The sequence below is a fragment of the Nestor notabilis genome, unplaced genomic scaffold (assembly GCF_000696875.1).
Source record: "Nestor notabilis isolate BGI_N333 unplaced genomic scaffold, ASM69687v1 scaffold3259, whole genome shotgun sequence".
Taxonomy (NCBI): domain Eukaryota; kingdom Metazoa; phylum Chordata; class Aves; order Psittaciformes; family Psittacidae; genus Nestor; species Nestor notabilis.
In genome coordinates, this window is record NW_009943126.1 from 40,479 (window position 1) to 66,067 (window position 25,589).

General features: G+C 37.4%; 2 protein-coding genes across 2 annotated transcripts; both read right to left on the reverse strand.

Moving 5' to 3' along the window:
• LOC104411347 (pulmonary surfactant-associated protein A-like) lies at positions 1-2,494 on the reverse strand. Its single transcript, XM_010021741.1, has 4 exons — positions 2,344-2,494; positions 1,685-1,747; positions 798-875; positions 1-377 (listed from the first exon to the last, which is right to left on the reverse strand). Exons 1-4 carry the CDS (start codon positions 2,492-2,494, stop codon positions 1-3), a joined length of 669 nt encoding a protein of 222 aa, XP_010020043.1.
• Positions 2,495-17,869: 15,375 nt separating this feature from the next.
• Positions 17,870-22,868, reverse strand: LOC104411348 (mannose-binding protein C-like; the record flags this gene model as incomplete). The annotated part of the gene is given in 8 exon segments (XM_010021742.1): positions 17,870-18,068; positions 18,070-18,221; positions 18,224-18,255; positions 19,729-19,792; positions 19,794-19,834; positions 21,117-21,189; positions 21,192-21,282; positions 22,761-22,868. Coding segments are annotated over 8 exon segments (760 nt in total), but the record flags the coding sequence as incomplete, so codon positions are not given.
• Positions 22,869-25,589: the final 2,721 nt, after the last annotated feature.

Consider the following 25,589-nt stretch of genomic DNA (forward strand, 5'->3'; position numbering starts at 1 on the left):
TTAAAATTCACAGACTGTGAGGCGACTCAGGTTGCATTTTTTGTCATTCCAGTTCCCATCTGTGTACATCTCTACACATTTTTCTGTCCTTTTGCCATTAGGCTCATTTTGGTGCCACTTGGTATAATTTACAGGCGTGCCATTTAGATACTTAAATTGACCTGAATCCTCACCCTCTCTAATGCCCAAGTAAGCGTATCGGTTATACTTTTTCACAATACCCATAATAGCTTTATTCTCTTCCTCATTCATGGGAGTTGCAAGAGTTCCTCTAGCGTTTTCACAGGATGCTAATGCAGATGCAAAATCAACTTTTTCCCCATTGCTGGCAAGTATTTTCTCTCCTACTTCTCTTATTTTCTCCTTCAAAACAAGCACTAAAACACAAAAGAAAAAACCCCAACTAGTTAGCTTTTTCAACTTCCTTTTGCATATCGACAAGAAAGCAAAGAAAGAGTAATCAAGAGATGAAGAGAAAATTAAAAGTGATTAGCGAAGCAGACCAACATGGTACAAGGCTGAGGAGTTCCCATGAATCCATATGGAAAGTGCAACATCATTTAGATTATTTTTATTTTATAAAACAAATTTGAATAAATGCACATCAGCGTTCGCGAGAGAAATCTGCTTCTCCATGGAAAATGAGTTCTGATCTTCTCTGCTTTGGATGAGGAAATTGAGTTTTGGGATGTAGTACCATTTTCAATTGCAATTTCTTGCAAGTCATGATTCTATAATTTGGCCTGTTGCACTTAAAACTGATTATGAGCTGAAAAAGTAAAATTGGGAAAAATTACCGCCTTTAAGTCTGGAAAGTCGGTGCTTCAAATTTACTAAAACTTTGTGGAGTTCAGTGTTCAGAGAATTGGGTAGACCTACAACAAACAAAAAATAAATTATACAATCAAGCACTGCTAATAGGAACAATTCCTTAGGAACATTCCAAAACTAACTAGCACACAATGTATTTTTTTTTTAACATCATCTGGTGTAAAATAAATATTTTTCAGGGTACTTTTTTACATTGTTGTTAACCTATATTAGAGTAAACAAAAATGTCCAACCTATTGAAATGCATTGATAATTCCCCTCTACACAGAAGAAAACAAATTTTTCTAGGTTGAAGGCTTACGTTTGTCAAACAGAGAATTTGTTTCATTCTAATAATAATGAATAGACGCAAGGGAGATTTTGGGGAGGGAATAATTTCTGTGACACCATACCACTTTTTAATCTGCTGGGTGGATGCTTTGTGTTTTTACAGTGGGATCTTATCTCAATGGAAACCACAAACACTAGTATAGGAGGGTATAGATTGTGTGAAATACAGTCCATTCAGCACTGCTTGCTAATGATGGGTGCTTACTGTAAAGGTAGATAACTTTTTTTGTCAATCAAATTTTTATGGGTAACAAAGGTCTTATGTATAGAATAAAGTTACCAGCATGCTTGCATGGTTGTAATCCCATTATTCACAACTCAAACAAATGGCAGTGTAGAAGCACAAAATACGCTGCATCTCCCTCGCTCTGAGTTGCAGTGTTGCAACTCCTACTTCACTGCACAGTCAGTAAAAACCCAACATATTTGACCCAATAAAGAGTCCATTTGATTGACAGGACATTACTAGGACATCAGCCTGTTTCACATGATGGTCCAATATCCCCTTTTTCTTCTTTCTCACCCTGTGGACAAGTAAGTTGTTTTCTGGGAGGCCCCACCAGGCTTCCAGAGGCTTCTCTGAAACCTGGAAACAAAAGAGAAACATATTTTTCTTTCCAATTAATCGATGCATATTCTGGAAACTTTAGGATGAAACAGAACTTAATCTCAAACTGAAATGTATTACATCTGTAAATAGCTTTGATGATAGTGCTTTAGCCATGGTAATGGATCTGGAGAAAACATTTCTACATGGAAAGAAAATTACACAGTGCAAAGTGTTCCTTACCAGACTACGTTTGCCAGAAGCCTTTTAATTACACTTGTAAATGCTGTAATAACATTTTCTTCATAATTAAAAAAAAAAAAAAGAAAAAAGCTTCTGCTGTGAAAGAAGCCATATTGCTTGGAAAGTCAATGGAAAAGCACTACAAAGGTGTGTGTGTATATATATATTTACTTGTACTATAGTTATATGTTTGTGTTGATAACCTGTTCATTTCAACAGAGGAGAGAGAAGGCATCTCTTTTAGAAAAACAAAATTAAACTATTTCGTCTGTTCAGTTTTCCCTTCTCTGCTTAACACACCTGCTTCCTCAAAGGCACATGTCCTTGTGTGTGAACTCTTTTTATTCATGCAACCTTCATGACAAGGCTTTGTTGCAAAAAAGGGATGTTACCTGATAGACGTGTCTGTCCTTTCAGATCATCTCTGCCGGACAGCCGAGGGATACCAGGCAGCCCAGGGATTGCTGGATATTTAGGCAGTGCATAGCAAGTCGCTAGCAAAGCAGCTGCTGCTATAAGCACGTAGGATGAGTAAGACACCATGATTGCTCAGGTCAGCTGTAAGAAAACCCATGAATTTGTAAGGCGATGATTCTGTAGGAAATTGTAGGCATTTGTTTATAGAATTGAATACTATCCACCCACCCCCTCCCTTCTTAAAATTTTTTTTTCCCCTTATTTTAGATAAAATCCATAGTTTAGGTATAAGAGATTTCCCAGATTTATTTTGCTACCATTGCATAGCTTATACACAAAACTGTTTCTAGGCTGATACAGATAGATTGGTATGCTCATTGCTCATTACAGAAAGACAGCTACACATTTGGGAGCAGTGAAGACAAATTTTCCTTTTTGCTACCATCACTGACTGTTGGATTAATCCTTGAGAAATGATGTGCTCAGATGTAACTGATCATGTTTAAGCCATTAGCTGTTTGTAAGGAATATAATAATTCAATGAAACATGGATGCGTATGTTACCAACCTGAAAGGCACAATCTGTTAAAGTGGTAGTTACATTCAGAGCTAGTTAACAATCTCTTTAAGCACAGTGCTATTTGAGCACATTTCTTTGAAATAAGCAGTGATAGTGTTTTACACATGGGCAAAATTTTATAGCTCAATTGACATTCGTATCTTTTTTGAACAAAATTCCACAAGCTTGAAAACGTCAGTCTTGTAGAAAATGCAGTTTTGCTGGTTGACAACAAGCCTACTAATCTTATTTTATCCTTTCAGATATAACATCAAGTAGCGTTAAAAATCTCAGTGCCAAGAGATGACTATAAAGCACTCATAATATAGATCATGGGTTTACAATGCTCCTATACCAGTGCTAGTATGCAGCACTGGTTACGCTGTGTGGTTATAAAACCTGAACCGATAGACACTATAGCATGGAGTTATCTAGTTATTGTCATCATTCAGTCAGTTAAAATAATGAGAGAGAAAGAAAGGTTCAAGATGCCAGAATGGATATTGCTAATGAGATGACCCTGATGGGTTGACTCTCAAACAATATAATTTAATACACGACTTCACCTTTCTTTCAGCATGAATTAGAGAGGATCATGTACTACACTCTCTTCAAATCTTCCATCCTTAAAAAAAAATCAGAATTGACATAGAGCATGTTCTAAATCCAGCCCTACTTGAAGCTGAGTATAAAATCTTGGTTGGCTTACATGCTTCAAGATTATTAACACCTGAGTTCATCAGATGAAACATGGTATTTGTTTTGAAGCATATATGCCAAGCAGAATCGAAATATCAGTTTATTATTATTACCAAATGTTAAATAATTGAATCTTAGAATGGTTTGGGTTCGAAGGGACCTTTAAAGACCATCCAGTTCCAAACCCCCTGCCACAGGCAGGGATCCCTTCCACTAGACCAGGTTGCTCAAATTGGACTGAGCTTTTAAAAACCCAAAATATTGTTTATGTCTTCCAGACTGACTCTGTCATAAAAGGCTTTTGAAATTATTCTAAATCTGCAACAATACCAACTATTTTTAAGGGTAATGTTTACTTGTATTTCTAGAGGAATGTCTCATCAAAATCAAATCAGTGGGACACACCCTTGAACACATGAATATTCTCTTCTGTCACAAGTTTTGGTATTTCACTTCGTATAGAATCTGTTTAAGTATTAGCAGCCTCTATTCCTCATAGTCAAGAATTTCCACTTTAATAAGTGGAAATTTCAAATCCACCTGAGAACACATGTGCTGTATTAAAAGCACTGTTAAATTTCATGTGTTGAATCTTCAGCATCTCAAGTTGTTTACCTTTTACTATACTGAAGGCTAGCAGACATCTCTGACAACTATAGCCAATGACTCAGAAAGCAGATCATTAAAACCTCTAACAGAAACCTACCTTAGGTAGCTAGGAATACGTACCTCCCTGAGATAAGGAAATGTAATTACAACAGGTACTCTTTGTCTGGTGCTAATCATTCAGGGAATTACATTTGAATGCACTACCACATTTGGCTCATAATTGGATTATGGTGCAGAGTCAGAGTCCTGATCAGTTACATAGCAAAATGGAAAAAGCAGCTTCTCAGTTTTAATCCAGTTTTAATGACCTTCATCAGTCATTACAATCTGGTGTCCTTCAGGCATCTCCTCATCCATTAAAATTGCTAATATAGGCAAAGTAAAAAAAAAAACCAAAACAAAACTAGTAAAAGAAAATTTAATTTTAAAATGTAAATACGACCACAGAAATGAAAAGGAACAGGTTTGCCTTCTAGCTGAAGTTCCTTGTGATTTATTAAAAGGAAATTCAACTTACTTACCGTTCTGCTTCAAAGTGAAATGAAAGAGCAGTTCACACAAGTCCCCTTTATATAGTATTTGTTTGTTTAATGACATCGCTGAAGTGGAGACTGAATAATGAGGGTAGGAATGAGCCTTTTTAGTTTTGCTTACACACTCATCATGCAAATATTGAGGACAATTTTAAGGGTTGAGAAATTTCTTTTACTTGTATAAGAATAGAAAGCCATAGTTGGATAAAAACCAGTCTAGAACTAACAGATCACTCCAGATTTGTAGACACATACATACAAAATTTATAAAAATTTAAGGAAACTTTTGGTGATTCTAAGTGATATTGTAGCAATTTTTTTTTCTTGTTTTAAGAATGAAAAAATGGCATGTGACCACCAGTGGCTTTTGTAGAAGGAAAGTGCTCTTGTTAATTAGGGAAGCAGCTTACCTTGCAGATAGAGTCTGATCTGACAATCAGAATTCTAAACATTGCTTCCCATCTCTGTATCTATCTGATGTATTTATCTTTGTATGCTTTTTTAGCTCTTTGTATGCTCAATGTTTCTGTGAGCATTTTGTCTCTTTTGCATACAGTACAGCTAATCCTCGCTTGGTCAGAGATAGATCCTAGAAAAATCTGTATACATGTATAAAGATTTTCAAGTAAAAAACAAACCAGAGTCTTTGGTCTTCTGGTTTCCCAGCAATGACAATTAGGATCTTGTGAGTAACTTCCTTCTGGTTCCAGTGCCTTCTTCTGCAAGGGCATTTACGTTTGATCCTAGCTGAGGTTTGTTTTATGAACCTCAGCAAACCAACACATCAGCCCCTCACCTGTAAGGTAGAAATACTTCTGCTTCACAGCTTTTTTCTCTTTTGCCAATTTACTATTATCTCTTAAGGATAGAGGGATTTCTCCTTTTCATCTGCATTTTACTAAAACTAGTTTTCTCATGATCCCTAACTATAATATCTTTCTTTCTACCCGTCAGTGTTCACAGCTGCAAGTTAACATCTTCGGGCTCCTTGTTCAACAAATACAACGATGTTTAATGTCAACTGGCTGACCCAGCTAGGAGGAAATACCAAAGGAGAAGATACGTTTAGGATCCCCTTCAGAAATATTTGGTCACTTAAATCCACTTCCATTCATAACTGCGAGCCTCATCCTGCGGTTAAAAGTGCTCAGCATGGTTGGTTCTCAAAAAAAAAAAAAAAAAAAGAGGCAAAAAAAGAAAAGCAGTGTCCTTTTCAAGTCCTTTCTCTACCTGATATGCAGAAAATCTTCGAACATAGGTTCCTCATTTTACGAAACCTCTAAACCCACCAGCTGAAACTGCTTCCTTCTGTAGGTAGATGAAAAGAACTGGTGCTAAGCATATAAGATGTGGATTAGATAGTACACAGTCAGTAAAACACCTTGTTTCTGAATCCTGTTGTGGTTTAGGAATAGTAGAGATGCCAGGCAATTCAGCACAATCAAGACATGGGTAATTCTGTTTCTGAATGGCAGCAGTCCTCCAGCGTACCTACAGCTCTAAGAAATACCTGCAGTTGCATGAAAAGATGTAACTTAATGGATCCAGATATTGGGAAACACTATTTTAAATTATTAGGAGTCCAAGTTCTTGGGAATCTTGCCAGAACACAGTCTCATACAGATCCAGTTTCTAAGCAACTCTGCAGGAGTTGTAATGGTTCATACTGTTCTGTGGCATCACTGCCCATACGCATCCTCCCCAAACATATATGTGCAACTTTAATACATGAACAACATGATAAATATTTGCAGATCTGTACTATTTCTTCCACCTAACACAGTTTATATTTAAAAAAATAATAATTAAAATTGGAAACATTAATCAGGGACACCAGTAAAGCCCCACCAGCTACACACTATCTCTGTCCATTCAGGAAAGTGTGGTATGAGCAAAACATTGCTAATAATGGTTTAAGATGTAGAAAAACTTTATATATTTTTACCTTTTACCAAAAATTTCAAATAAACATACATTTGGTAACAGTTCTTCTCCCATGAGTCAGATTATACTTACTTATACAATAGAAGCTGATAAGAAGCCTAAAACATAATCCAATGTGAGAAATTACTTAGTCATCAGATTTACTTTTCTTAGTTAAGCGGCAGAGAATTAGGGAAAACAAATATACTAGAATAAGGAAGAAAGTAAATATTTTTTCTGTAACCTGGCACCCCTGTAGAATAGCTATGAGGCTTGGTATTCTGAAATTTACACTTAAACCTGTGTGGTAACAGCTGAAGATCTTTAGCTGGGTAACAACACCCACAAAAACAGCCAAGGTACTCTAGTGGTTTCACTGGGCCCCACATCCTTGCTGTCATGAAGTAGAACGATGTAAGATAAGATTCCTTCTGATGTCCCCTAATGCACTAAATATGCTGTGTTGTTAATGCTAGTTATTTAAACCCAAACCCCAGTATGGCCTGCTCAGCTATTAGAAAAAAGAACTTCGAAAAAACCTCCAGAATCTGATTTTCAGAGATATCATGTACCCAGAAAAACTGCTGCTTTATACAGCAGCCACGCATGCTACCCTCAAAAAAAAAGTAATTTCAAAACTAATAACTGCTAAAGTGGTTTCAAAACCACAACCAATTTTATATAGCTTTCAAACCTCTAATTTTCAGAAAACAAGGTGAACTCCCCATTTTGCTCAGCACATTGTTTTGAAATGAGTTGATTCCTAACAACCTTATCATAGCACAATCCACATAAAACTGTGCTGTACACTCACGCAAATGCTGTACTGTACAGCCACACTAGTTTATTTTAGGAATCTGCAATATATTAATCTTAAATGTGTCACTGTGCTGCAACTTCCTGATATCAGCTCTGTGTGGTAAGCAGGTGTGGTCAATTCTCCATCTTTCTTTACCTTCAAAACAACATTAATTTTTTATACTCACCTAATATTTCCACTATACTCTATTTACTCTGCTGCTACAGATCTTAAAATAATCAAGACTTAGGAGCCTCTAGTCAGTTTTAACAAGATTCACTGGCATCAGCTTAAGTCCTCATCAGAAGTATATGGAACTAAACTTAGGCCATCCATTAAAAGTGATGAAACAATCCAATAGGTAAGAAGTGCTGCCTCCTCCCCACTTGCAGTTTGATTTTATCGAGACAAATTAAAATGGGTAGACCACTGGAAAGTAAGAAATACTGATAAGATTTTTGGAAAGCGCACTGATGTGGGAATAGGATGAAAAATGTATAGAGTATGGTACCTTTCTACGCTGTTAATACTGAAAGAAGACGTTCTTCTGTGGGTTAGTCTTAAAATTTGTATTACTGCTGTGTGTACTCTAGACTTATGCCACTTTAACTTGTGGTTAAGCATCTTACAGGAAGAAGGTATTTGCTGATGAGACATATTTATGAACAAACATGGTATCACAGTGACATGCTATCATCAGTTTAATAATACACTGTTATTTTGGTGATGGATCCCAGAGCAGAGATTTCTAGGCTTAAGTGTAAGCAGGGAAATGGAAGAGAAGAAGGAATGCTGAGTATAGATGATGAGGTTCCTATAGAGAGGACAGCAGAGATGCAGAGATGAAGAACAGAGCTTGGAGTAGTGGACTTCAAACAGGTGGCTCCAGCAGACTATAACAAAGAGCCCCTGCATAGAATTGTTCTTGCAAAGTTCAGAAAATTTAAGCTTGAGAGAAAAAAGAAAAAAAGCCTTCAAGCAATTAAATTAAAAAAAAATATCCAGATCCCTTTCAATCTATTTTCCATTCTAGGAAAAGCAAATTCAAACTATACTATGAAGAAAAGGGTGACCAGGTTTTTCTGAGCTTTTGTTATATAAAAAGGCATGGTTATCTCCTGTCAAAAGTTTAAAACTATCTTAACAGAACTACTTATTCTTTGTTTTCAGATTTCTTCTTTCTCATATACCTGAAGCAACTGATGTAAACCACAGACTCATATTCAGCATACTACAGGACATCAGCAAAGTAAGCCTCTTGGATTATATGAAGATGGTAGGCAAGTTGCTAGACAAGTCATTTAGGCTGAACCATTATTTCTATGCATTAAAAAAAGAGACAAAATTAACTAGAGCACATTAAAACAAAGGCAGCAAGCAGCTCCTGCTTTGAGACAACATGGCAGATTTTTATACACAGCATTCCTCCTTTCTTGAGGCAGGACAAGTACTCTCCCCTTCTCCCTCCCTGTAGTCTTTCTCCAGATTTAGTAAAACTTTAAACATAAGGTCAGCAGCTTCTGGCTTGTCTTTTTAGAAACAAACAGAAACCTAGAAATGATCTCATTCTAACTTCACAACCTAATAATGGTCTGTATCTTACCTGTTTCACAGCTAGAGAAACTAAAGTTTAGAGAGATGCTGTCCCTAGGATAATTGAGGAAGCTCATTTTTTTCCTTTTTCCAAAGCATCAATTCACTTTTATATCCCACAGGCCACATTACCAACTTTATAATTCCTCCTTGTATCTTCCATGCTAAGCACATAGCCCTCTACAGGAATACTACACCACAGTTTGGGAGACGATTACTGATCCTTTGTCAACAACACAACAAAATTACCCACTGCAATATTAATTAGTAGTGTCAGGATGGAGCAAATATTGCCTTTTTTTACTGGAAACAGTGCAAAGAGTAACCATAGAGATGTCCTGCCATAATGTATTCCCATGGAGATGAACTGTACCCACTTTCCTCGTATCAAAAGTGGTAATAGGAAGCAATTTATGGCCAACACTGCCTTGGAAACATATGCTTGTAATTCATATCTTGCCCTTGTAAACAGCCACCTGGCCCTTGTTATCAATTTAAAATAAAGATAATCTAGCCTGCAGATAGCATACAAATCCTGCTATTATTACGTTGTTATTGCTGGGAAATGGCCCATCTAATGTCTTGCTGGTAAGTGTTCGAACATATATATCCAAAAGCATTGTCATTGCAATTGAAATTCAAAGTACTTGGGAAAAAACCTTGTTATTGAAAACACATGGCAGAAAATACAGAGTTACAAATGAAAATAATAAACTCACCAAGCTGCTGTTAAGGTCTGATGGTCACAGTGAAATGAAGTTGCTTTGCATCTACTGAACAGATTCTAATTAGGGCAAAAGCATAAAGGAACACTTTGTATCTCTTTCATAGCAGATAGATATTAAAGCACTTCATTATTTCAGTTTCCATGAAAAGCAGAGCTTCTGGGCACCTGACTGGGCTGGTGAAGCACAGTTGCATCTGGCAGTTCAAACAGTGGTTTTGTGCTTCACCTCTGCAGGATCTTGCTTCCCAGGGCCAGGGGGATCAGGCAGCAGCAGCAAGCCTGCTTTGGGGCCCCAGCCCTTGCCGTGCTCAGTGGCTGCATCATGCTTTTCCTACAGCAGCGGGATAACGTGACAAAGGCACGTTGCCCCACATAACAAAACTGGAGCTTCTGCCTGTAAATCCCTGGAAGCTTGAGCCTAGCCATGCTGGGGTCACTGGCAGGGCAGCTAGAGCACCGAGGTGCCAAGGGAAGAACACAGACTGAAGTGCCCAAGAAAGCAGATTAATCTTCTTACCTTTTGTTGACACACGAGCTGACTCGAAACTATATAAGGTGCAGTTATTGCAGAGGCTTCAGTGTAGTGATATTCTTGGAAAATTCCTGTAAGGGAAGAGGAGAAAGAAAAGTTCAGCTACATACATATATTTTTAAACCCCTTTTCCTTTCACCTGGAGCATTTACTGACTGTAGGTGGCTTCCAGAACAGAATATTCTGGAGCCCAGATACTCAAGACAGCTATTTTGTAGTTTTCTGCAGCAATTTTGTTTATTATTAAATTTAAAAAAAATTTAGACTAAAAGGTTATTAATGTTTTAAAAGATGCTTATAGTTTTACTCCTTAATTACAAGGCAATTTCCTTGCTAAAAGTTCTCTGAAAGACTTTGCAAGCCAAACTCTTAAAAAAAGCCACCACCGCTTGTTGAAATCATTTGTATTTTCCCATAAATTGAGATTTGACCAAAACTACCAACATCTACTAGCAGAATAAAGCAGAGGATGTAATTGGAAGAAAAGTTTACTTCACAATTAGGAACTGGGTAAGGAAACAAGTTAAAATTGAGAGAATTCTCAATTTAATACCAAACTGGCATTATTTGCAATGCTTGTTGCATTGCTTCAGCATGTATTTTGAGATGTTCACTGAAGAATGAGGGCTCATGTTTTCAACATCTTGATATAGCAAAAATGGCACAGAAATTCTTCACATGCAAAATAGAAGCTTAAGGCCTATGTCTGATGTCATAATAAAACGTATAAACTCTGCTTGCAAACATTTGACGTGTTTATATCCTTAGATTATTGTTGCTAAAACTATACTCCTATTGCACCTTGATATTATTAAAGTCTCCTCAGCTATAGCGAGTCTTTTGTTCTGATTATAAAGTGTGAAAGCTGATATCCAGAACTGGAAAGATCAGCGCGACTAACTATATATATATTCATTCAGGTTGCTGCAATGTAACTGAAATTCAAGCAGCTGAGTCTATGATATTTTAAAAAGCATTGGGATTTTTTTCATCAGTCATTTGAAGATTTCAGTAAAATATCCACATGGAACAGAACAGGTGAGTTCCTGATTTTTTTACCTCTTAACCAGTAAAGAATATTTTTGTACGTAATGGAATGATTCAGGGAACACTACATAATAAGGTAGGAATATGCAACTGGGTTTAAAACATAACACCTATCTTCCTCCCATCTCCTGAAACCCAGGGTGGTTTCTCATGTCTATCACCGATCATGTATTTGCCTGTTCTCTGAATACTCTGGTCTATGTTCATGAGAGGGAAGCAGGTTGTAGCATTCCCTGTATAAAAGCTGTCTGTGGCATCTTACAGTGTCTAGTTTGTGAGGGAATGGACTGCAACAGACACGCCTGCAAACATCAGCAGCTGGCAGGCAGGAATACGCTTGTTTGTCAGGAGTGGGAATCTACACAAGACGACTTCATATGTGCTTAGTTTTAAAGTAGTCTCATTGCTTGTCTGTTTTAGCCAGCTGTCTCAGGGATTGCAGCCAGAAAATAAGTGTAGCCAAGGTTTTTTGTAACTGTGCCTTTTCAGATGTGTATTTAGGCCTGTGCAGAGCCCAGCCTGCTGGGTACACAGAGTGCCTCTTTCACAAGGTCAGTCCATTTCCACTGTTATCTTGGATTTTTAAGTATTGTTTAAGTCAGTATTAACTTCTAAAATTTAGGTTTCAAAACTTGGAGGGAACAACCGTGCTCCTGACTGTTCAGTACCGGGGTTACCATGCAAAACATACAGTCCATTTCTCTAGCATCTATTTTCCCAGCTATGCTTCCACACACATGGGGCTCAACTGTCTAATAACTCTCATCTTTCATGTTCTTTTACCTTTCCAGAGTAACATATGGTGCCACTGTAACAAAGATAAATGATGTAAACTATATTACTTTCCAACAACTCAAAACATTTGCCAGAATAAAGCCAGATTCTGAACTATTCTGAGAGCATTTGACAAAGATAAACTTGAGGACTGCAGCATTCAAAGCCACTCGAGACCTCCCAGTAACTTGAGACAGAGTGTAATATACAATTTTCAGTGAAGTGATTTATAATACACTTAAGTGTTGTGGACAACATTTGAAACATTTCATAAAGAGCTTTTATAACCACTATTGTGCGATGAGCTTGCAGCTTTTCTTGCCATAGAGAGTCCTGACATACTGTTCACAACACTTAATCCCCATTTCTTAAATATACTTGAAGTATTCTGCTTTAAGATAGACTTTAAAACATGAGATTAAAGGGAAACAAACATTTTCACTTTGTTTGTAGAACTTTCCAATTGAAAGGCTTTTAAGCTTTTTTTCACCATTTGTTATGAAAGCTAGAAATTCACTTTAATCTTGAAAATGAAAGCTGAGACTCTCCAGATGCTGGCAATTGCAGCTTTAAGCTAAATACCAGGTACTAGAAAATAACAGCACCTAGAGGGCAATCTCAGGCTTCAAGATTATATTTGTTCTACTACTTTTTGATGCACAAATAAAACATCTACTTAGCAGGCTTAGGAAGTACCATTAAGAACCCCTTTTTTTCCAGTTTAGCTGTAGCTCTCTATAATAAAAGGTAAAGAGGTAAAAAGATTTTTAAAAATGCATCACTTCCTCTTGCCTTTTTCTTTTCCTCTTGTTATCCCTCTTCATATTGCTTCTCTGAATGCATGCAGCTGCTTAAGCAGGGTGGAAAGGGCATAAAGGAATGGAGGGGGTTAAAAGGTTGTAATCTGTAAGCAAAGTAGCATTGATCAAACCACTTCTGCACGGGACATCTTTGCACAGGTGTCATTGAATCCATAAAGTGCAAGGTAAGAGATAACCGAGAGAGTAACCAATGTATTCATTATGATATTGCTTAAGAGGTTTCAGGATTTCCAACTAAATTTGGTGAAGTATGATGCTTGGTTAAAACAGCTTGCAGTAGTTTACCTGCACTCGTTGTATCAAAACAAAAGCTTGATTGAAAAATATGCTTGGGAATAATTCATGGGGCAGTGGGGGAGCACCAGAGCCTTTTTCTGTATGTATCTCAAGCACAGAACAAAGGTGACCAAGAGCTGTAGCCCAACTGTACAGATGGCAGAAAGGAGAAGAGATGCTGTCCAGAGCTCTCCCAGGAGAGCACAGAAAGCCTGAGGGGGAAAGCTGCAACAGGGCAGCACAGATGATTTAATCCCTCCTGCCCTTCTTGCTGCCTTGCACCTCTGAAATGTGTTCAAGTACAAGCTGTGTAGATGGAGTAGGACAGTTAGGGATGTAAACAACCGGGACTTGTCATGATACAGTTGCTGTGAGTATCCAAACAACAGGGTAAATAAGAGACCAAACTAAGGCAAAGCAACACAGGAACAGAGGGCAGCCTTACAGTTTTGAATGTTGTGAGACAGTGTACATACTCATGCATTTTTTGTGGCTCTGTAGTAATATTTTCTGTTAAGGCTGCAAGGAAACACTGAAATTCAGACTGCTGCACTGCTGAGCTAACGCAGGCCCGTTTCCACGAATCCCAGTGCTAGCACACTTGGACTCTCTGAAATCAGACACCTAAATGTGGGTTGACTACTGCTTTCACTTTACATATACTTAGTCCAGCTGCTTGACGTTCTACCTGTATTTAAACACCTGGAAAAGGATGCTAACCAGTTCAACACTATAGAGCCTTCCTCCCCCTGCAAAGTTTCCAGAAGCTTCTTGCAGGATTAACACACAAGCTCAGCTCCATGGGACAAACAGTGCTGCTAGTTGAAGACATAAACAAACCAGAGCACACAGACAGCCAGGAAAAAGCTCTCACGACCAGCTACTCTGAAACACTCATCTAAATGGCTCAAGCTATTGATGTCTGAAATATCACTAGGGTCACAGATCATAAAAAGATGTTAACTGTAGGTGCCTCAGGATAAATTAATTCCCTAGAGATAACACAGAGGATCCAGTCATGCTGCTAGTACTGAGAGGTTTGGCAGACACCTTAAAAATAAAATTATTTGACTGCACCTAGATTTCCAGGCTCTCCTGCATTATTTCTTTTCCTGGGCATTTTTGTTCAAATGGCAGTCCAGGAATTCTTTTTCTTTACTCATGTCTCCAGGTGCTAGGCCAAAGGGTAGAGACACTTAGGTAGTGCTAAAGCCACAGACTTCCCTGTGTGACAGCCATCCTCTGCGTATTTCACACAAGAGAGTGATGACTTCACAACAGGAAACAAGCCAGAGGTAAGGGCACATTTCTCCTCTGCTCTGAGCATGTTAACCACCCCTTCCCCCATATTTATGTGTTGTAATTAAAAAATAAAGCAGTAAGTATAAGTTGCTACTGATTGAAATAGCTTCCTGTTTCCACCTTGTAGTTCCCACTGAAAATTGCCACTTGAAAAGTAAAGAGAAGGAAAAGAGCTTTTCAGAGATTGTATTTTTTTTCACGTGTGACATGGTAGCTCTTCCTAAGCCTGTACTTAGCCTGAAATTGTGTTTTAGAAAGATAAACCCAGCAGCTGATTAACGAATGTTGCTCTCATCCTGAATTACTCAGGAGCTCTGTGGAGGTCATATTAGCACCAAATGAGACGGTTTTAATCAGGGGTATAGTAGCATATACAGATTAGTTTATAATTAATGCAAAATTAAGTGGTCACCAGGGATGCTGATTTAAGCCTCTTGGAAGATAATAGAACACAATTTCAAATTCTTCCTCTCTTTTCACTACCTACTGAATAAAGATGTCCATAAAGAAAGATGTCCCTAACATACATGGTGAGAAAGGTCAGAACTTAGTGGTTTCCTGAGTTTTAAAGTTTCAAGTAATATAACTTATTAAAAGCTCATTTTCTATTTCCATGTCTTGTTCCTGCTCTGTGGACTTTTGTCTAGTCAGAATATCAGCCTGCTTTCATGCAGTGGCCTGCCAAATCTCACAGATTTCAGCACTGCTATTCTGCTCCTCTGAGCAACAGTTTAGGACATTTTACTGTTTAAGACCAGATTAATAGAGCTACACTTTTGCTTACACAGCTGCATTTCTAGGACAACTCCACCAGAGATGGATTTTCATCAGTGTAATACAGAGCAGAGTTTCTAGAAAGGAAGGGAAGCTAGCAGCTTGGGGAACCTGCAAGATGTAAACCTTGAGATAGTTTACACCAGGGTAAACCAACAAGATGAGGAATACTGGATACAGAAGAACTGATACTGGACTGAAGCCTGGGAGCTTAAGGACCCCAAAGATGAACTGACTAGGCAGATTCAAGAAATGCAGCTTGGATGTGCTATATATACCATCCTTGCTGGGGCTAAATACACCTTTTGTGTATACAGCCTGGTAACTTTAGACCGTATGAAACCTAGCACACAATATGAATGTTCTCCCATTCTGCTTTTGTGAACTTCCAGTGATTTAGCAGAAGATTATTTTTGCACTTACTTGCAAATAGTTTTGCAGTTTGTATAGATCCCATTTGAATGAAGTGAATGCTTCTGAACACAGTCTTAACATAAGGTTACAAGAAGCTTCATAAATTTCTAACTGTATTGGAGATTTGCTGGGCAAAATCACATAAAAACTAACCTAATCTACATTTCAGAGCTGGACACTCTAGAGAGTGATGGATATGGCATTTAGGGAATAAGCATTTATTAAAAAAAATCAGTTGAAAGAACACAATCTTTCACATCTGCAAAATAGTACTACAACTTTTTCAGATCAGCAGTTTAGTCATTGTAACCTTCTGGCTGACGCACTGAGGGCATAATATGTCATTGCTTTTAGTCCAGCTCCATGCAAAACAGTGTTTTCTGGATACTATCTCAAAGTACACTTACATAAGCATTCTATATAAATGCATTGGATCCTGAATTACCAGTGACCCCTAAACCTGGAAGCACAACAGGACTGTGCCTACTCTCTAGAATGTCTCTTTCTTGTCCTAAATTAACCCAAATCTATCTTTTAAATATTGCACCATATCCTGCATTTTCGTACACTAAATATTGATTAAAAACTCCCAAGCAAAATGTAAAAAGTTTTAGTGTTCATGGCTGCAGGACACCAATTAAAAGGAATGTAGTTCACCTGAGAACTGCAAAGACACATTGCCAGTAATGACAGGGAGAACACAATGCAGATCAGCAGATAAATCATACTCTAGAAAATTCACACCCTTCACCAATCTGAGTAATTGCTTTTTTGCTATACCTGTATAACCTGGTACAGAGAAATGTCGTTACTTACAAAGATAGGTATGCAATATGAAAATAACATATTTTCATATTATAAAAGAATTTATAAACCAGATGAGCCTGGCATCAAATGCTCCTCTGTACAGATACATTTCTATGCTCCCATGGGTGCACGGAACTTGCCAGTGTAGACACAGTCCTTCTTTCCGCAGAGGTACTTAGCTTACGTGTCTTAAAATCACTGAAGGAGGAATTGAAAATCTTCTGTTCTTGATGGTTAAAACCTTAAATCCTGTGTGTAAACATTTTTCTTAATTGTCATATTTTCAGTATTGGTAACTGAGCAACATTGTTGTTGGGGTATTCTTAGCTAAACCAGTCTGCAGTTCACCTTTTTGTAGTTTGCTTGAGGTGCAAGAAGCTCCCGTAAGGAAAATATTTAAAACCTATGGTATCACTTCTTTCACATTAAGGACCTATTCACGTAAATAAGGGCTTTTGCTGTTTTTCTGCATGAGTTTGTTAAATTCCACTTGGAGTACATTTCACTGGTAAGCTCATGTGTTTAATTTCAGGCAAAAATTTTCTGTTTTCTTCTGCATTTGAAGTTTGATCTATACCTCCTGTAATTCATAAGACCACTATAGATTACCGGAACAGATCTTGCTCTCTTGTGATTGTTCTATTGCACACAAAGAAAAGCGCCTGGTATTTTACTGTCTTATTCTTCTGTGTAGTTAGAGGAATGTTGCAAAAAACAGCACAAAAATAGCTGAAACTTCAAAAAATAAACTATTTGGATGTTAGTAATCACTTGTGTACAATGCACCTCTGTACTCAGATGACAAATATCGGTCTCGACTCCAAGTGATCATTATTAGTCATTTTTAGAACTACAGTAAAAGTAGAGTAGGAGCGAAGCCATGACCAAATACTGAAATAGGTGTGTGCACTGTCCATTATTTACATGATAAAAGAACATATCAGAAGCAACATGTGGAGAGTGATCTCTCCAAGTTTACAGCTCAGCTCAAAAACAGAATGTATAAAAGATTTTAATTAGTTTCAAGATTATTAAAAGCTGCTTCCCCCATGTTGAATTTATGAGGAACTCATAAGAAGGTACAAGCAGCCTGCTAAGCATGCCATAGTTTATTAGCCTTACTACCAGTGAGATTAAATATAATTAATAATGATTGAACAAATTAAATTCCTTTTTAATTAGGAGATTCAAAGCTGAATGTCAAAGAGAAAGCAATTTTAAATATACTCCAATTCTGTCTAGTCCAGGCCACTTTTATAGGAACAAACCTCTGTATCAGCCACGTAACTGAGAGCAAAAACTTTGGGTTTTCTTAGATGCACCAGCTTGAGAATTCACAAATAGTTAAGGCACGTGAATTTGAACAATTAATGTTATTCCATTTTCTAGAGTCCTGTATTACTGCACAGTCTTCATTTTTTAGATTATCCGGTTCTTCAACATTCCAGTTTCTGTAAGTTACAGCCCTTCCATTCAGATACAGAAATCTGCCTTCAGTCTGTTCGTCAGAGCATATAAGCCTGCTTCCAAGGTGTCATTAAGTGTTTTAAAGCTATGTTTTTAGTGTTGTTCCTAGGAGAGGCAAGTGCATTTCCAGCTTTCGTACAACAGGATTTTCCATTTACAAAAGTATCTTCTTTTCCAGTTAAGACATTTTTTTTTTTTAATCAATACTCTTGATATTCTTTAAAATCAAACCTAGAAACAAAAGTGAACATAGCTGTATTATACAAAAAATTGATCATGTTATAGCTATTTATCCTTATCGCAATTGTACTTCAGAAGTAGCTAATACCAGCTATAAGCAGACTATTTGTTGAAGTGGCAGGGAGAATCCAACAGAGATCAAACAAAGTAGACACGTGGAAATACCAAGCCCACAATTTAAGAAAACTGGGATTTCACAAGAAACTGGATCACAGGTCTTGTTCTAAGGTTTTTCATTTCCAATTCATATAGTATTGCAGCTCTTGAATCAGGATCTGAAGCAATTCACACTCAAATTGCAACCATGACAAAATAGCTTGCCAGATCAATTAAAATCATAGAAGAGAACTGAGATGGCTGAAGTGATCACTGCTACCAGCTGTTCAGCCTCTCTGTGCTCTTCAATTTATTGCCCCAATTTCAGGTTAACTTTCAGGCTTTACACACAACTATGCTTTCAAAGTTGTGCTTTCTGCAGGGAATACACCCCTTGGAAGGTGCAGAGCTATACGATGATATGAGCTATTCTACTGATGCTCATGGTGTGGTAAACTGCAACCTGTGTAATTTTCTCCTGTTAATTTAAAAGCAATGATGGAAATTGTGCTTTTCCTAATCCAGCATTTGTACCAGGGCTAGCAGTGCACAGATATATTCTTTGAAAGTTTTCACATGGTATTTCTTGAGAAATTACTTGCAGCCAGGCTCAAACAGACAGCATCCCAATCCATGTCTACTGATAGAAAATTATCTAGAACTGAGGCAGTAAGAGAAATGTAATGCAATACTTAAAGCACAAGCACCCAGAGAACAGTAGCTGATCCTGGTTGTCTCTGCAGGTCATCGGTTACTACAACTCGGAGTTAAGGCTGTTATTTAGTAATTTATACTACACAACAGTGGTCTCTAAGATGCTTAGCTCTCCTGTGACCTGGTGCCATGTGAGAGCTATTTGATTTCCAGAGCAGAAACCGCAGGCTACATTGCAGATTTGTTCCATGGGAATTCATCCCACTTGGAGAGACTTCCTGACTGGGATGATTGGGTGGGCTTTGAATTCTGCCAAAGTCATCTTCTGTTAAAGAGCAAACTCCCAGTTCTCAAAGGCAAAACACACATGTAAACATTTTTAAATGAATCAAAATTGAAGTAAAAAACACATGAACAGGCAAAGAATGAAAGAAAAAAATGCTCTTTGTAACATGAAATAGAGTGTTTGTTATTTCACTCACAGACAACAATAAACTAGTGACTCATTCCAGACACCTTTCCCCCCCGGTTATGTTGGTCAATTCATCTCCTATGTAACAGATGGGTTATCGGTCTGCTCCTCACACTTCTGGAAATTACACTTTTCCTCAAATGACATTACAAGAATATGGGAAATTAACACTTTTTTTTTTTTAAAGATATACAGAAAGTTTGAAACCCAGTTTATAGAAACATGAGAAATTTATTTCTTACTTGCATGTTCTCCTTTTTGCACTTTCTCTCCTTGTGGTCCTAAATCTTTTATTCCTGGAGTTCCGACTTTTTCCAGGAAAAACCTGCAGACCTCTCAATTCTTCTTCTAAAGTTCAATGTAAAATAAAATTTTTAAAATGTTTTATAAGCTTTTCTTCCACTATGTTTTCTTAGTACTTAGAGAGAGTACCAAACACGGACTCTTTCTCCCTCCACCGCGCGCCCCCCCCCCCCCCCCCACCACACACAAAAAGAAAATAAATATATCTATCTCAGGAAAACTGTATTGTTTCTATGGAAAGCTTCAGTTGCTAGGAAATGCATTACTTTGATGAAAAATTCTTTACTACACCTACTTATGGCACTGAAAATCCAATGAAATAAATGCCATCTCATGTTATTTCAGAGGTACACATGCTCTAAAAACAGAAAGCTAATATACTTCAGCTGTAATCCAGTCACACATCACAGTATATGAGCTAGAAAATGAGCTAAATATAAGATTAAGGATACCTCTGAAGCAGTTTGTTGGAAGAGATAGTGCTTGTTTTACTTATTTCAAGTGTGAAATTGCATAATGCATACTGAGGGTATGTGGACCAGAAAATGTCTATACAGAATATTAATATATGCCACTGAAAAATTTTATGTCATAGTTCATATCAAGTGGTATTGATAAGGATGGGAGTTTGCTTGGAGGTTGAAAAGCAGTTATGTAATTCCAAGATGTGTGGTGGTATATACATAACATCACAGACAGGATACAGTAAGAAAGTATACAATTCCATATGTGCTTATTAATTGTTTGGACAGAAACTTATTTGGCAACTTGGGAGAGCAGGTGACTTTGGTTCTACCACATGACATTTGCTGATCTATTTGCTGTTTGCAGCAGTGCATGAAAAATGTTACCTAAATGACAAATCATGCCTTGGGGGAATTCTGTTGTTGGGACTTGGTAAATACGAAGCAATCAAGTTATGACCATCGGATTTGTAGACAATTCTCACAAGCATGAGTTCTGGTTTTGAGAGCTGGCCCCTGGAAAGAAAAAGCATTAATCATTTAAGAGGGTATTGTAGGAAACTCTGTAAGTGATTTAGAAGATAAATGGTACAATCGGGTTAAAATCTCATTATGTATCTTTTTATTTATTTATTTGTTTGTTTGTTTATTTATTAATTAAAAGCCAAGTATCTGGAGTAGCATTATAAATGCAGAAAGCATTTTCAGCTCCCTGAAATTGTACAGAGCCTACAAAAGGTTAAGGGGGCAGAAGAAAAGGAGAGAAGAAAGACAAAATGAAACAATGAAGGAAGCATGAAACAAGACTAAAGGGATGACGAGTGTTGAAAATACAATATTGCTAAATAGTCATAGCTCTGTACCTGGTTCTCCTTTGTCAGCTTTGGGACCATCTCTTCAGCCTGGTAAGCCATTGGCTGCAGGAGCACTGCAGGTTTACCTGTGTTAACTGAACTTGCTACCACCAGCAGTGAAAGCCAAAATACCAAGGCACTGAAAAGCAGAAGTGTAATTGCTAAGTTCACAGATCTGTGACAAATCAAGCAGAGTAATTTAGTAAATTTATCTGTTTATATAATTTTAAAGGGTTGCCTAGGAAAGAGTTGCCTACATTGCCTAGGAAATAAATAGACTCCCATCTTCAGGAAAAGACCAATACCAAGATATAGTGTCTGAACCATTTCATCTATCCTCTGATTGTAATCTTTATGTATGGAAACCAGAAAAGAAACAACCAAGCTGATAAGAATCTGAAAATCTTAAGGTGTAATGAAAATACCTAATATAGCACAGCCATCAATCTCCCTGTGCTGCAAATCCATTTCAATGTTTTATTCACTGTATGTCTAAATTTAAAGAATTTCTCTTCATGCCAAATGAGTCATATGGTATTCCAGTTTGGGATGAATCCTGAACTCTCCAGCTATTGTGTTTCTGCTGGGGCTCTTCTTTCCACAGCTATTAGGATTGCTGCATGTCTAAACTTAGAGCAAATAAATGTAGCTTAAAGGACAAAAAGCTTAAGTGCATTTAAATAGAAATGATCTGCTTGCCTCCTAATTTCTCCTTTCAGATCTTGTATATTAATAAAATACATTACTTCCTCAGTATTACACTTCAGAGCCAAAGTCCTCTTGGATCTTAGGTTTGCAATACTTTGCTGCCCTCTCTGAGCAGAACAACAGTAACAGGCAGTAATGTCGTGAGGTAAAGTTCTACATAACATTCTGACAATTTGCACCACAGTAATTGTCCTTGATTTTTAATACGAGGGTCAAATTTGAGGCAATCATGTCTCATGTATTCTGTGTTTAGCTCAAAAAACCAAAATGAAATGACCACACAGATGAGCTGACAAAATTTTAAGGTAAATAAGTCATGTACTATTTACTTACAGTAAAAAAGTCAAGTATTTAAGGTAAATAAGTCATGTACGCTTATTTACTAAGGTAAATAAGTCACGTACTAAGTCGTGTCAATTTCCTTTATTTTCTACCAGTTTTACCAGTCAAAATGAAAAAAAGCACCATTTGGTTGACAGATTGGGATAAAGTGAGAAAAAAAAATCCAGCATGAATTTTGCTACTCATCTCAATTACTTCGCTTTATTTTAAGCTTCAGCAAAGATTACCCACAGAAAGCAGCTTCGTGTCATGTTTCATCTGATAAAGTACAATATGAAGTATAATCACTAGCATGTTACTGTGAGAACATTATCATTAGGGTAAAAACCAGAGTGTAAGAAGCACCACTTCTTTATATACTACTTTGTGCTTCCTCTTTAGGCTCATATCAAAATCTGGGGCAATGGCATACACCAAAATAAAATAATGAAAGTTATTTAGCGAACTAGTAAAACAAAACTTGAATCCTGGTAGATATTTCTGATCCAGTTTCATGGACTCAAACCAGACTTTCTAACCAGAATGTCTGCACCTGCAAGGGTTGCATGGCCTCAGTATGGTTAAATATTGCAGCAAAAGGTCTTTACTTACCAATGCCTTTACTTGATCAGTCCATAGTAAAACTCTTTATCACACCACTGGCTTCCCAGCACAGCATAGTGGAGAGGAACTAGGGCAGAAACCTGCAGGATTTTTACCATGAGGACAAGCCTGCCAAGAGAAAAAAACCCAACCAAACAATCAAAAAATGACTACATTTCTAATGAAAGCTGTAATTTTGTGCTTTGTCTTGGGGAGAGGTTATTTACTTGCTTATCTCTGTCTTGCACAATCCTAATGTTTGCCTACCTCAGTCTTACCACTCCTATTTACATGTATTGCATATGACATTCTGGGAGTTAGCCCTTTGCTCTTTGCATGGCCTTGGACAGATAGTGTCTACGTTACAGTACAAATTAACAAAAAAAAATTCAGAACTGCAGGCACTGAAAGATGTGACTGTAAGGTTTTTTCCCCCTTATTCAGTCAATTTGATTCATTTTTTAATAACCTAGGAGAGGGAAGGATATTTGAGGCTTGCTTGACTGCAGTCAAGACTTTCCTGCAACATACTGTGAATTACTCCTGGAAAAAGCTTGGCCAGCTCAAACATACCCATTTTAGAATGGGTATAATGGTTTAAAAATGGGATGTGGGATTTGAGAAAAACCCAAAACATGGGATGAAGGAATATATATTTAAACTTTTAAGTTAATTGCTTACTATTTGTTTTTCTATAATGCTAGTGAAAGTTAGCGGTTAGAATAAAGTCAGTAGAGTTTGCCCTGTCCAGCTAGTTATGGTACCACTGTGTAGACATGAGAAGTACAGCAGCAAGAAACTTTGTGGGATATTGTCATGGACAGCTCTGCAAAATTAATAGCATAAAATGTAATGCCAAGGAAGAGATGTCTTGGGCAATTTTGCTTGCAGAAAATTTCCTTACCCAGAGGAAGGTTTCAGATATCTCCAGCTGCAAAACCCAATTCCAACTCCACTTCTCCATTGCAGGACTGTCAGGAGTGATTTTTTTCCCAAGTTTCCATTTGTGGGGCTGTTCTCTGAAGTGGTGAAATCAGATAGAGATGTTGTAGGCTGTTCGCTGCCTTTGTGTCTTTCCTGTTCAGGAGCTAGAATAAATTTAATCTCAGTATAAATAAAATGTAAACATCAGTTCAGAGCAGTAGTATTTGTCAGCCATGATTGATAAAAACACTGTAGAGCCAACACAATTAAACAGAGACTTAGAATTAGAGATTTTAATTTTTTATTATTATTTTTTTTAAATACAAAGCTGAAATTTCCACGCTGACCTTTGCTATTTTGGCCAAGAACTAAATCTGGTATCAATATGCTGTCAACACATGGCATCTAGGGCTCATCTTGTAACCTTGCAACCCACAAAAATGTCTGGTTTGTTGAATGTCTGCTGAACTTCCGTGAACGTTGCTTGCCTGCTAAGCAGCAGTATGAAGCAGACAGGATTCTCAGCAATTTCCTCACCCCTTGGTTCTCACTAGGCCAGGACACCATCTGGCTGAAACATAGTTTGTCACACAGTACAAATTTTACTAAGCTGTGGAAAACCCAGCATGTTTATATGCAGTATTCAAACCTACAGGACTATTGTAAATTCATGCCTCAAGTGACCAAACCAAACCAAACCAAACCAAACCCAACTAAACCCCCAAAACATAAGGGCATGTGGCTTAACAGTCACAAATTATTAAGTATTTTTCTTCACTGGATTTGTAATTTCATTTTCTATCTCTTTATTTCTACACAGCCTTCCCTTCCCCCAGAATGATTTGATTCTGATTCCCAATTTGAGTACCAAGTTCCTCACTGTTTAGATCCTTGACTGTACTTTCTTTCTGCATATCATTCATTTGGGGGAATGGTCTTATGTCTGGCTCCTTTTTGATATATGGTGCAGCTCTCTGCAGATTTCCTTGGAGACGCAAGCAGCTCAGCACGTGAGAACACTTGGCTTTTGAAGTTTTAAACTTGCCTTTGGAGCCTTCAGTTTTGAGTATTCTTTACCAGCAGCAATATCATATGGGAATAACAGAAGTGGGAACTATATCCAATTATTTTCATCACAGCATAGCAGGATGACAGCTCCTAGACACTTGCAAAAGAATATATGGCTAAAGCACTGGATAGAAATGCACAGCTAGCTCATTGATTCACTTTGATGTCAGAGCAACAGAGTGCTCTTATGCCCAAACCAGGAGTTTACAAAGTATTTCAAACTTTTCATTGAGACAACTAGAGTCAGGATTAAAGACTTTTGAAGAACAAAACCTTAGGAATAACCTTGTTTCAGAAAAACCTCCGACTAGGCATTATGGAGCATCATTCTTAATTGGTTCTCATCCAGTTTAATTAGAGGTCTTAGATATAAAGTGGAAGCTGTTCTGCTCAGGATTTTCTTCTTCTGAATTAGTAGTGATTTATCCCTTGCCTCTGTAACCTACCATGCATCCATACTTTTGCACAGTTAGAAGGATGGAACTCTTCATCTATTTCTTTTCACTTCTCAGCCTACCACAGAGACTACGCAGAGGAACAGTTGCTTCATTTTTGGGCTAGTACCCTGAGTAACCCACATTAACGATAAAACCTTTGGTTGTCCTATGTCCATTCTGTATATTAAAAGCAAGGTAAAAGTATCAACTGCTTGTGAGAGAGGAGGGAATTTATACAGTGGGTCACACTAGGAACAATGCTGTAGTACTAACACTGATAAGTAGGAATAATACTATGATTATTATTACAGAGTCTCACACTTCGTTCCTATTAGAAATTAGACAGCATAAGCAGAGTGTATAATATTCTAAGTTCATGTAAGAGACTAAGACAGTTCTGAAGCAGACTAGACCAAAAAAC

Bases quoted from the DNA above. Each gene is read 5' to 3' on its own strand.
- LOC104411347 (XM_010021741.1), bottom strand. From the start codon at position 2,494: ATGGTGTCTTACTCATCCTACGTGCTTATAGCAGCAGCTGCTTTGCTA. The intron at 1,748-2,343 runs GTAACATCCCTT...TTTTGTTTCCAG, and splicing joins AGGACAGACACGTCTATCAG to GTTTCAGAGAAGCCTCTGGA. The intron at 876-1,684 runs GTGAGAAAGAAG...TGTTTGTTGTAG, and splicing joins ACAACTTACTTGTCCACAGG to GTCTACCCAATTCTCTGAAC.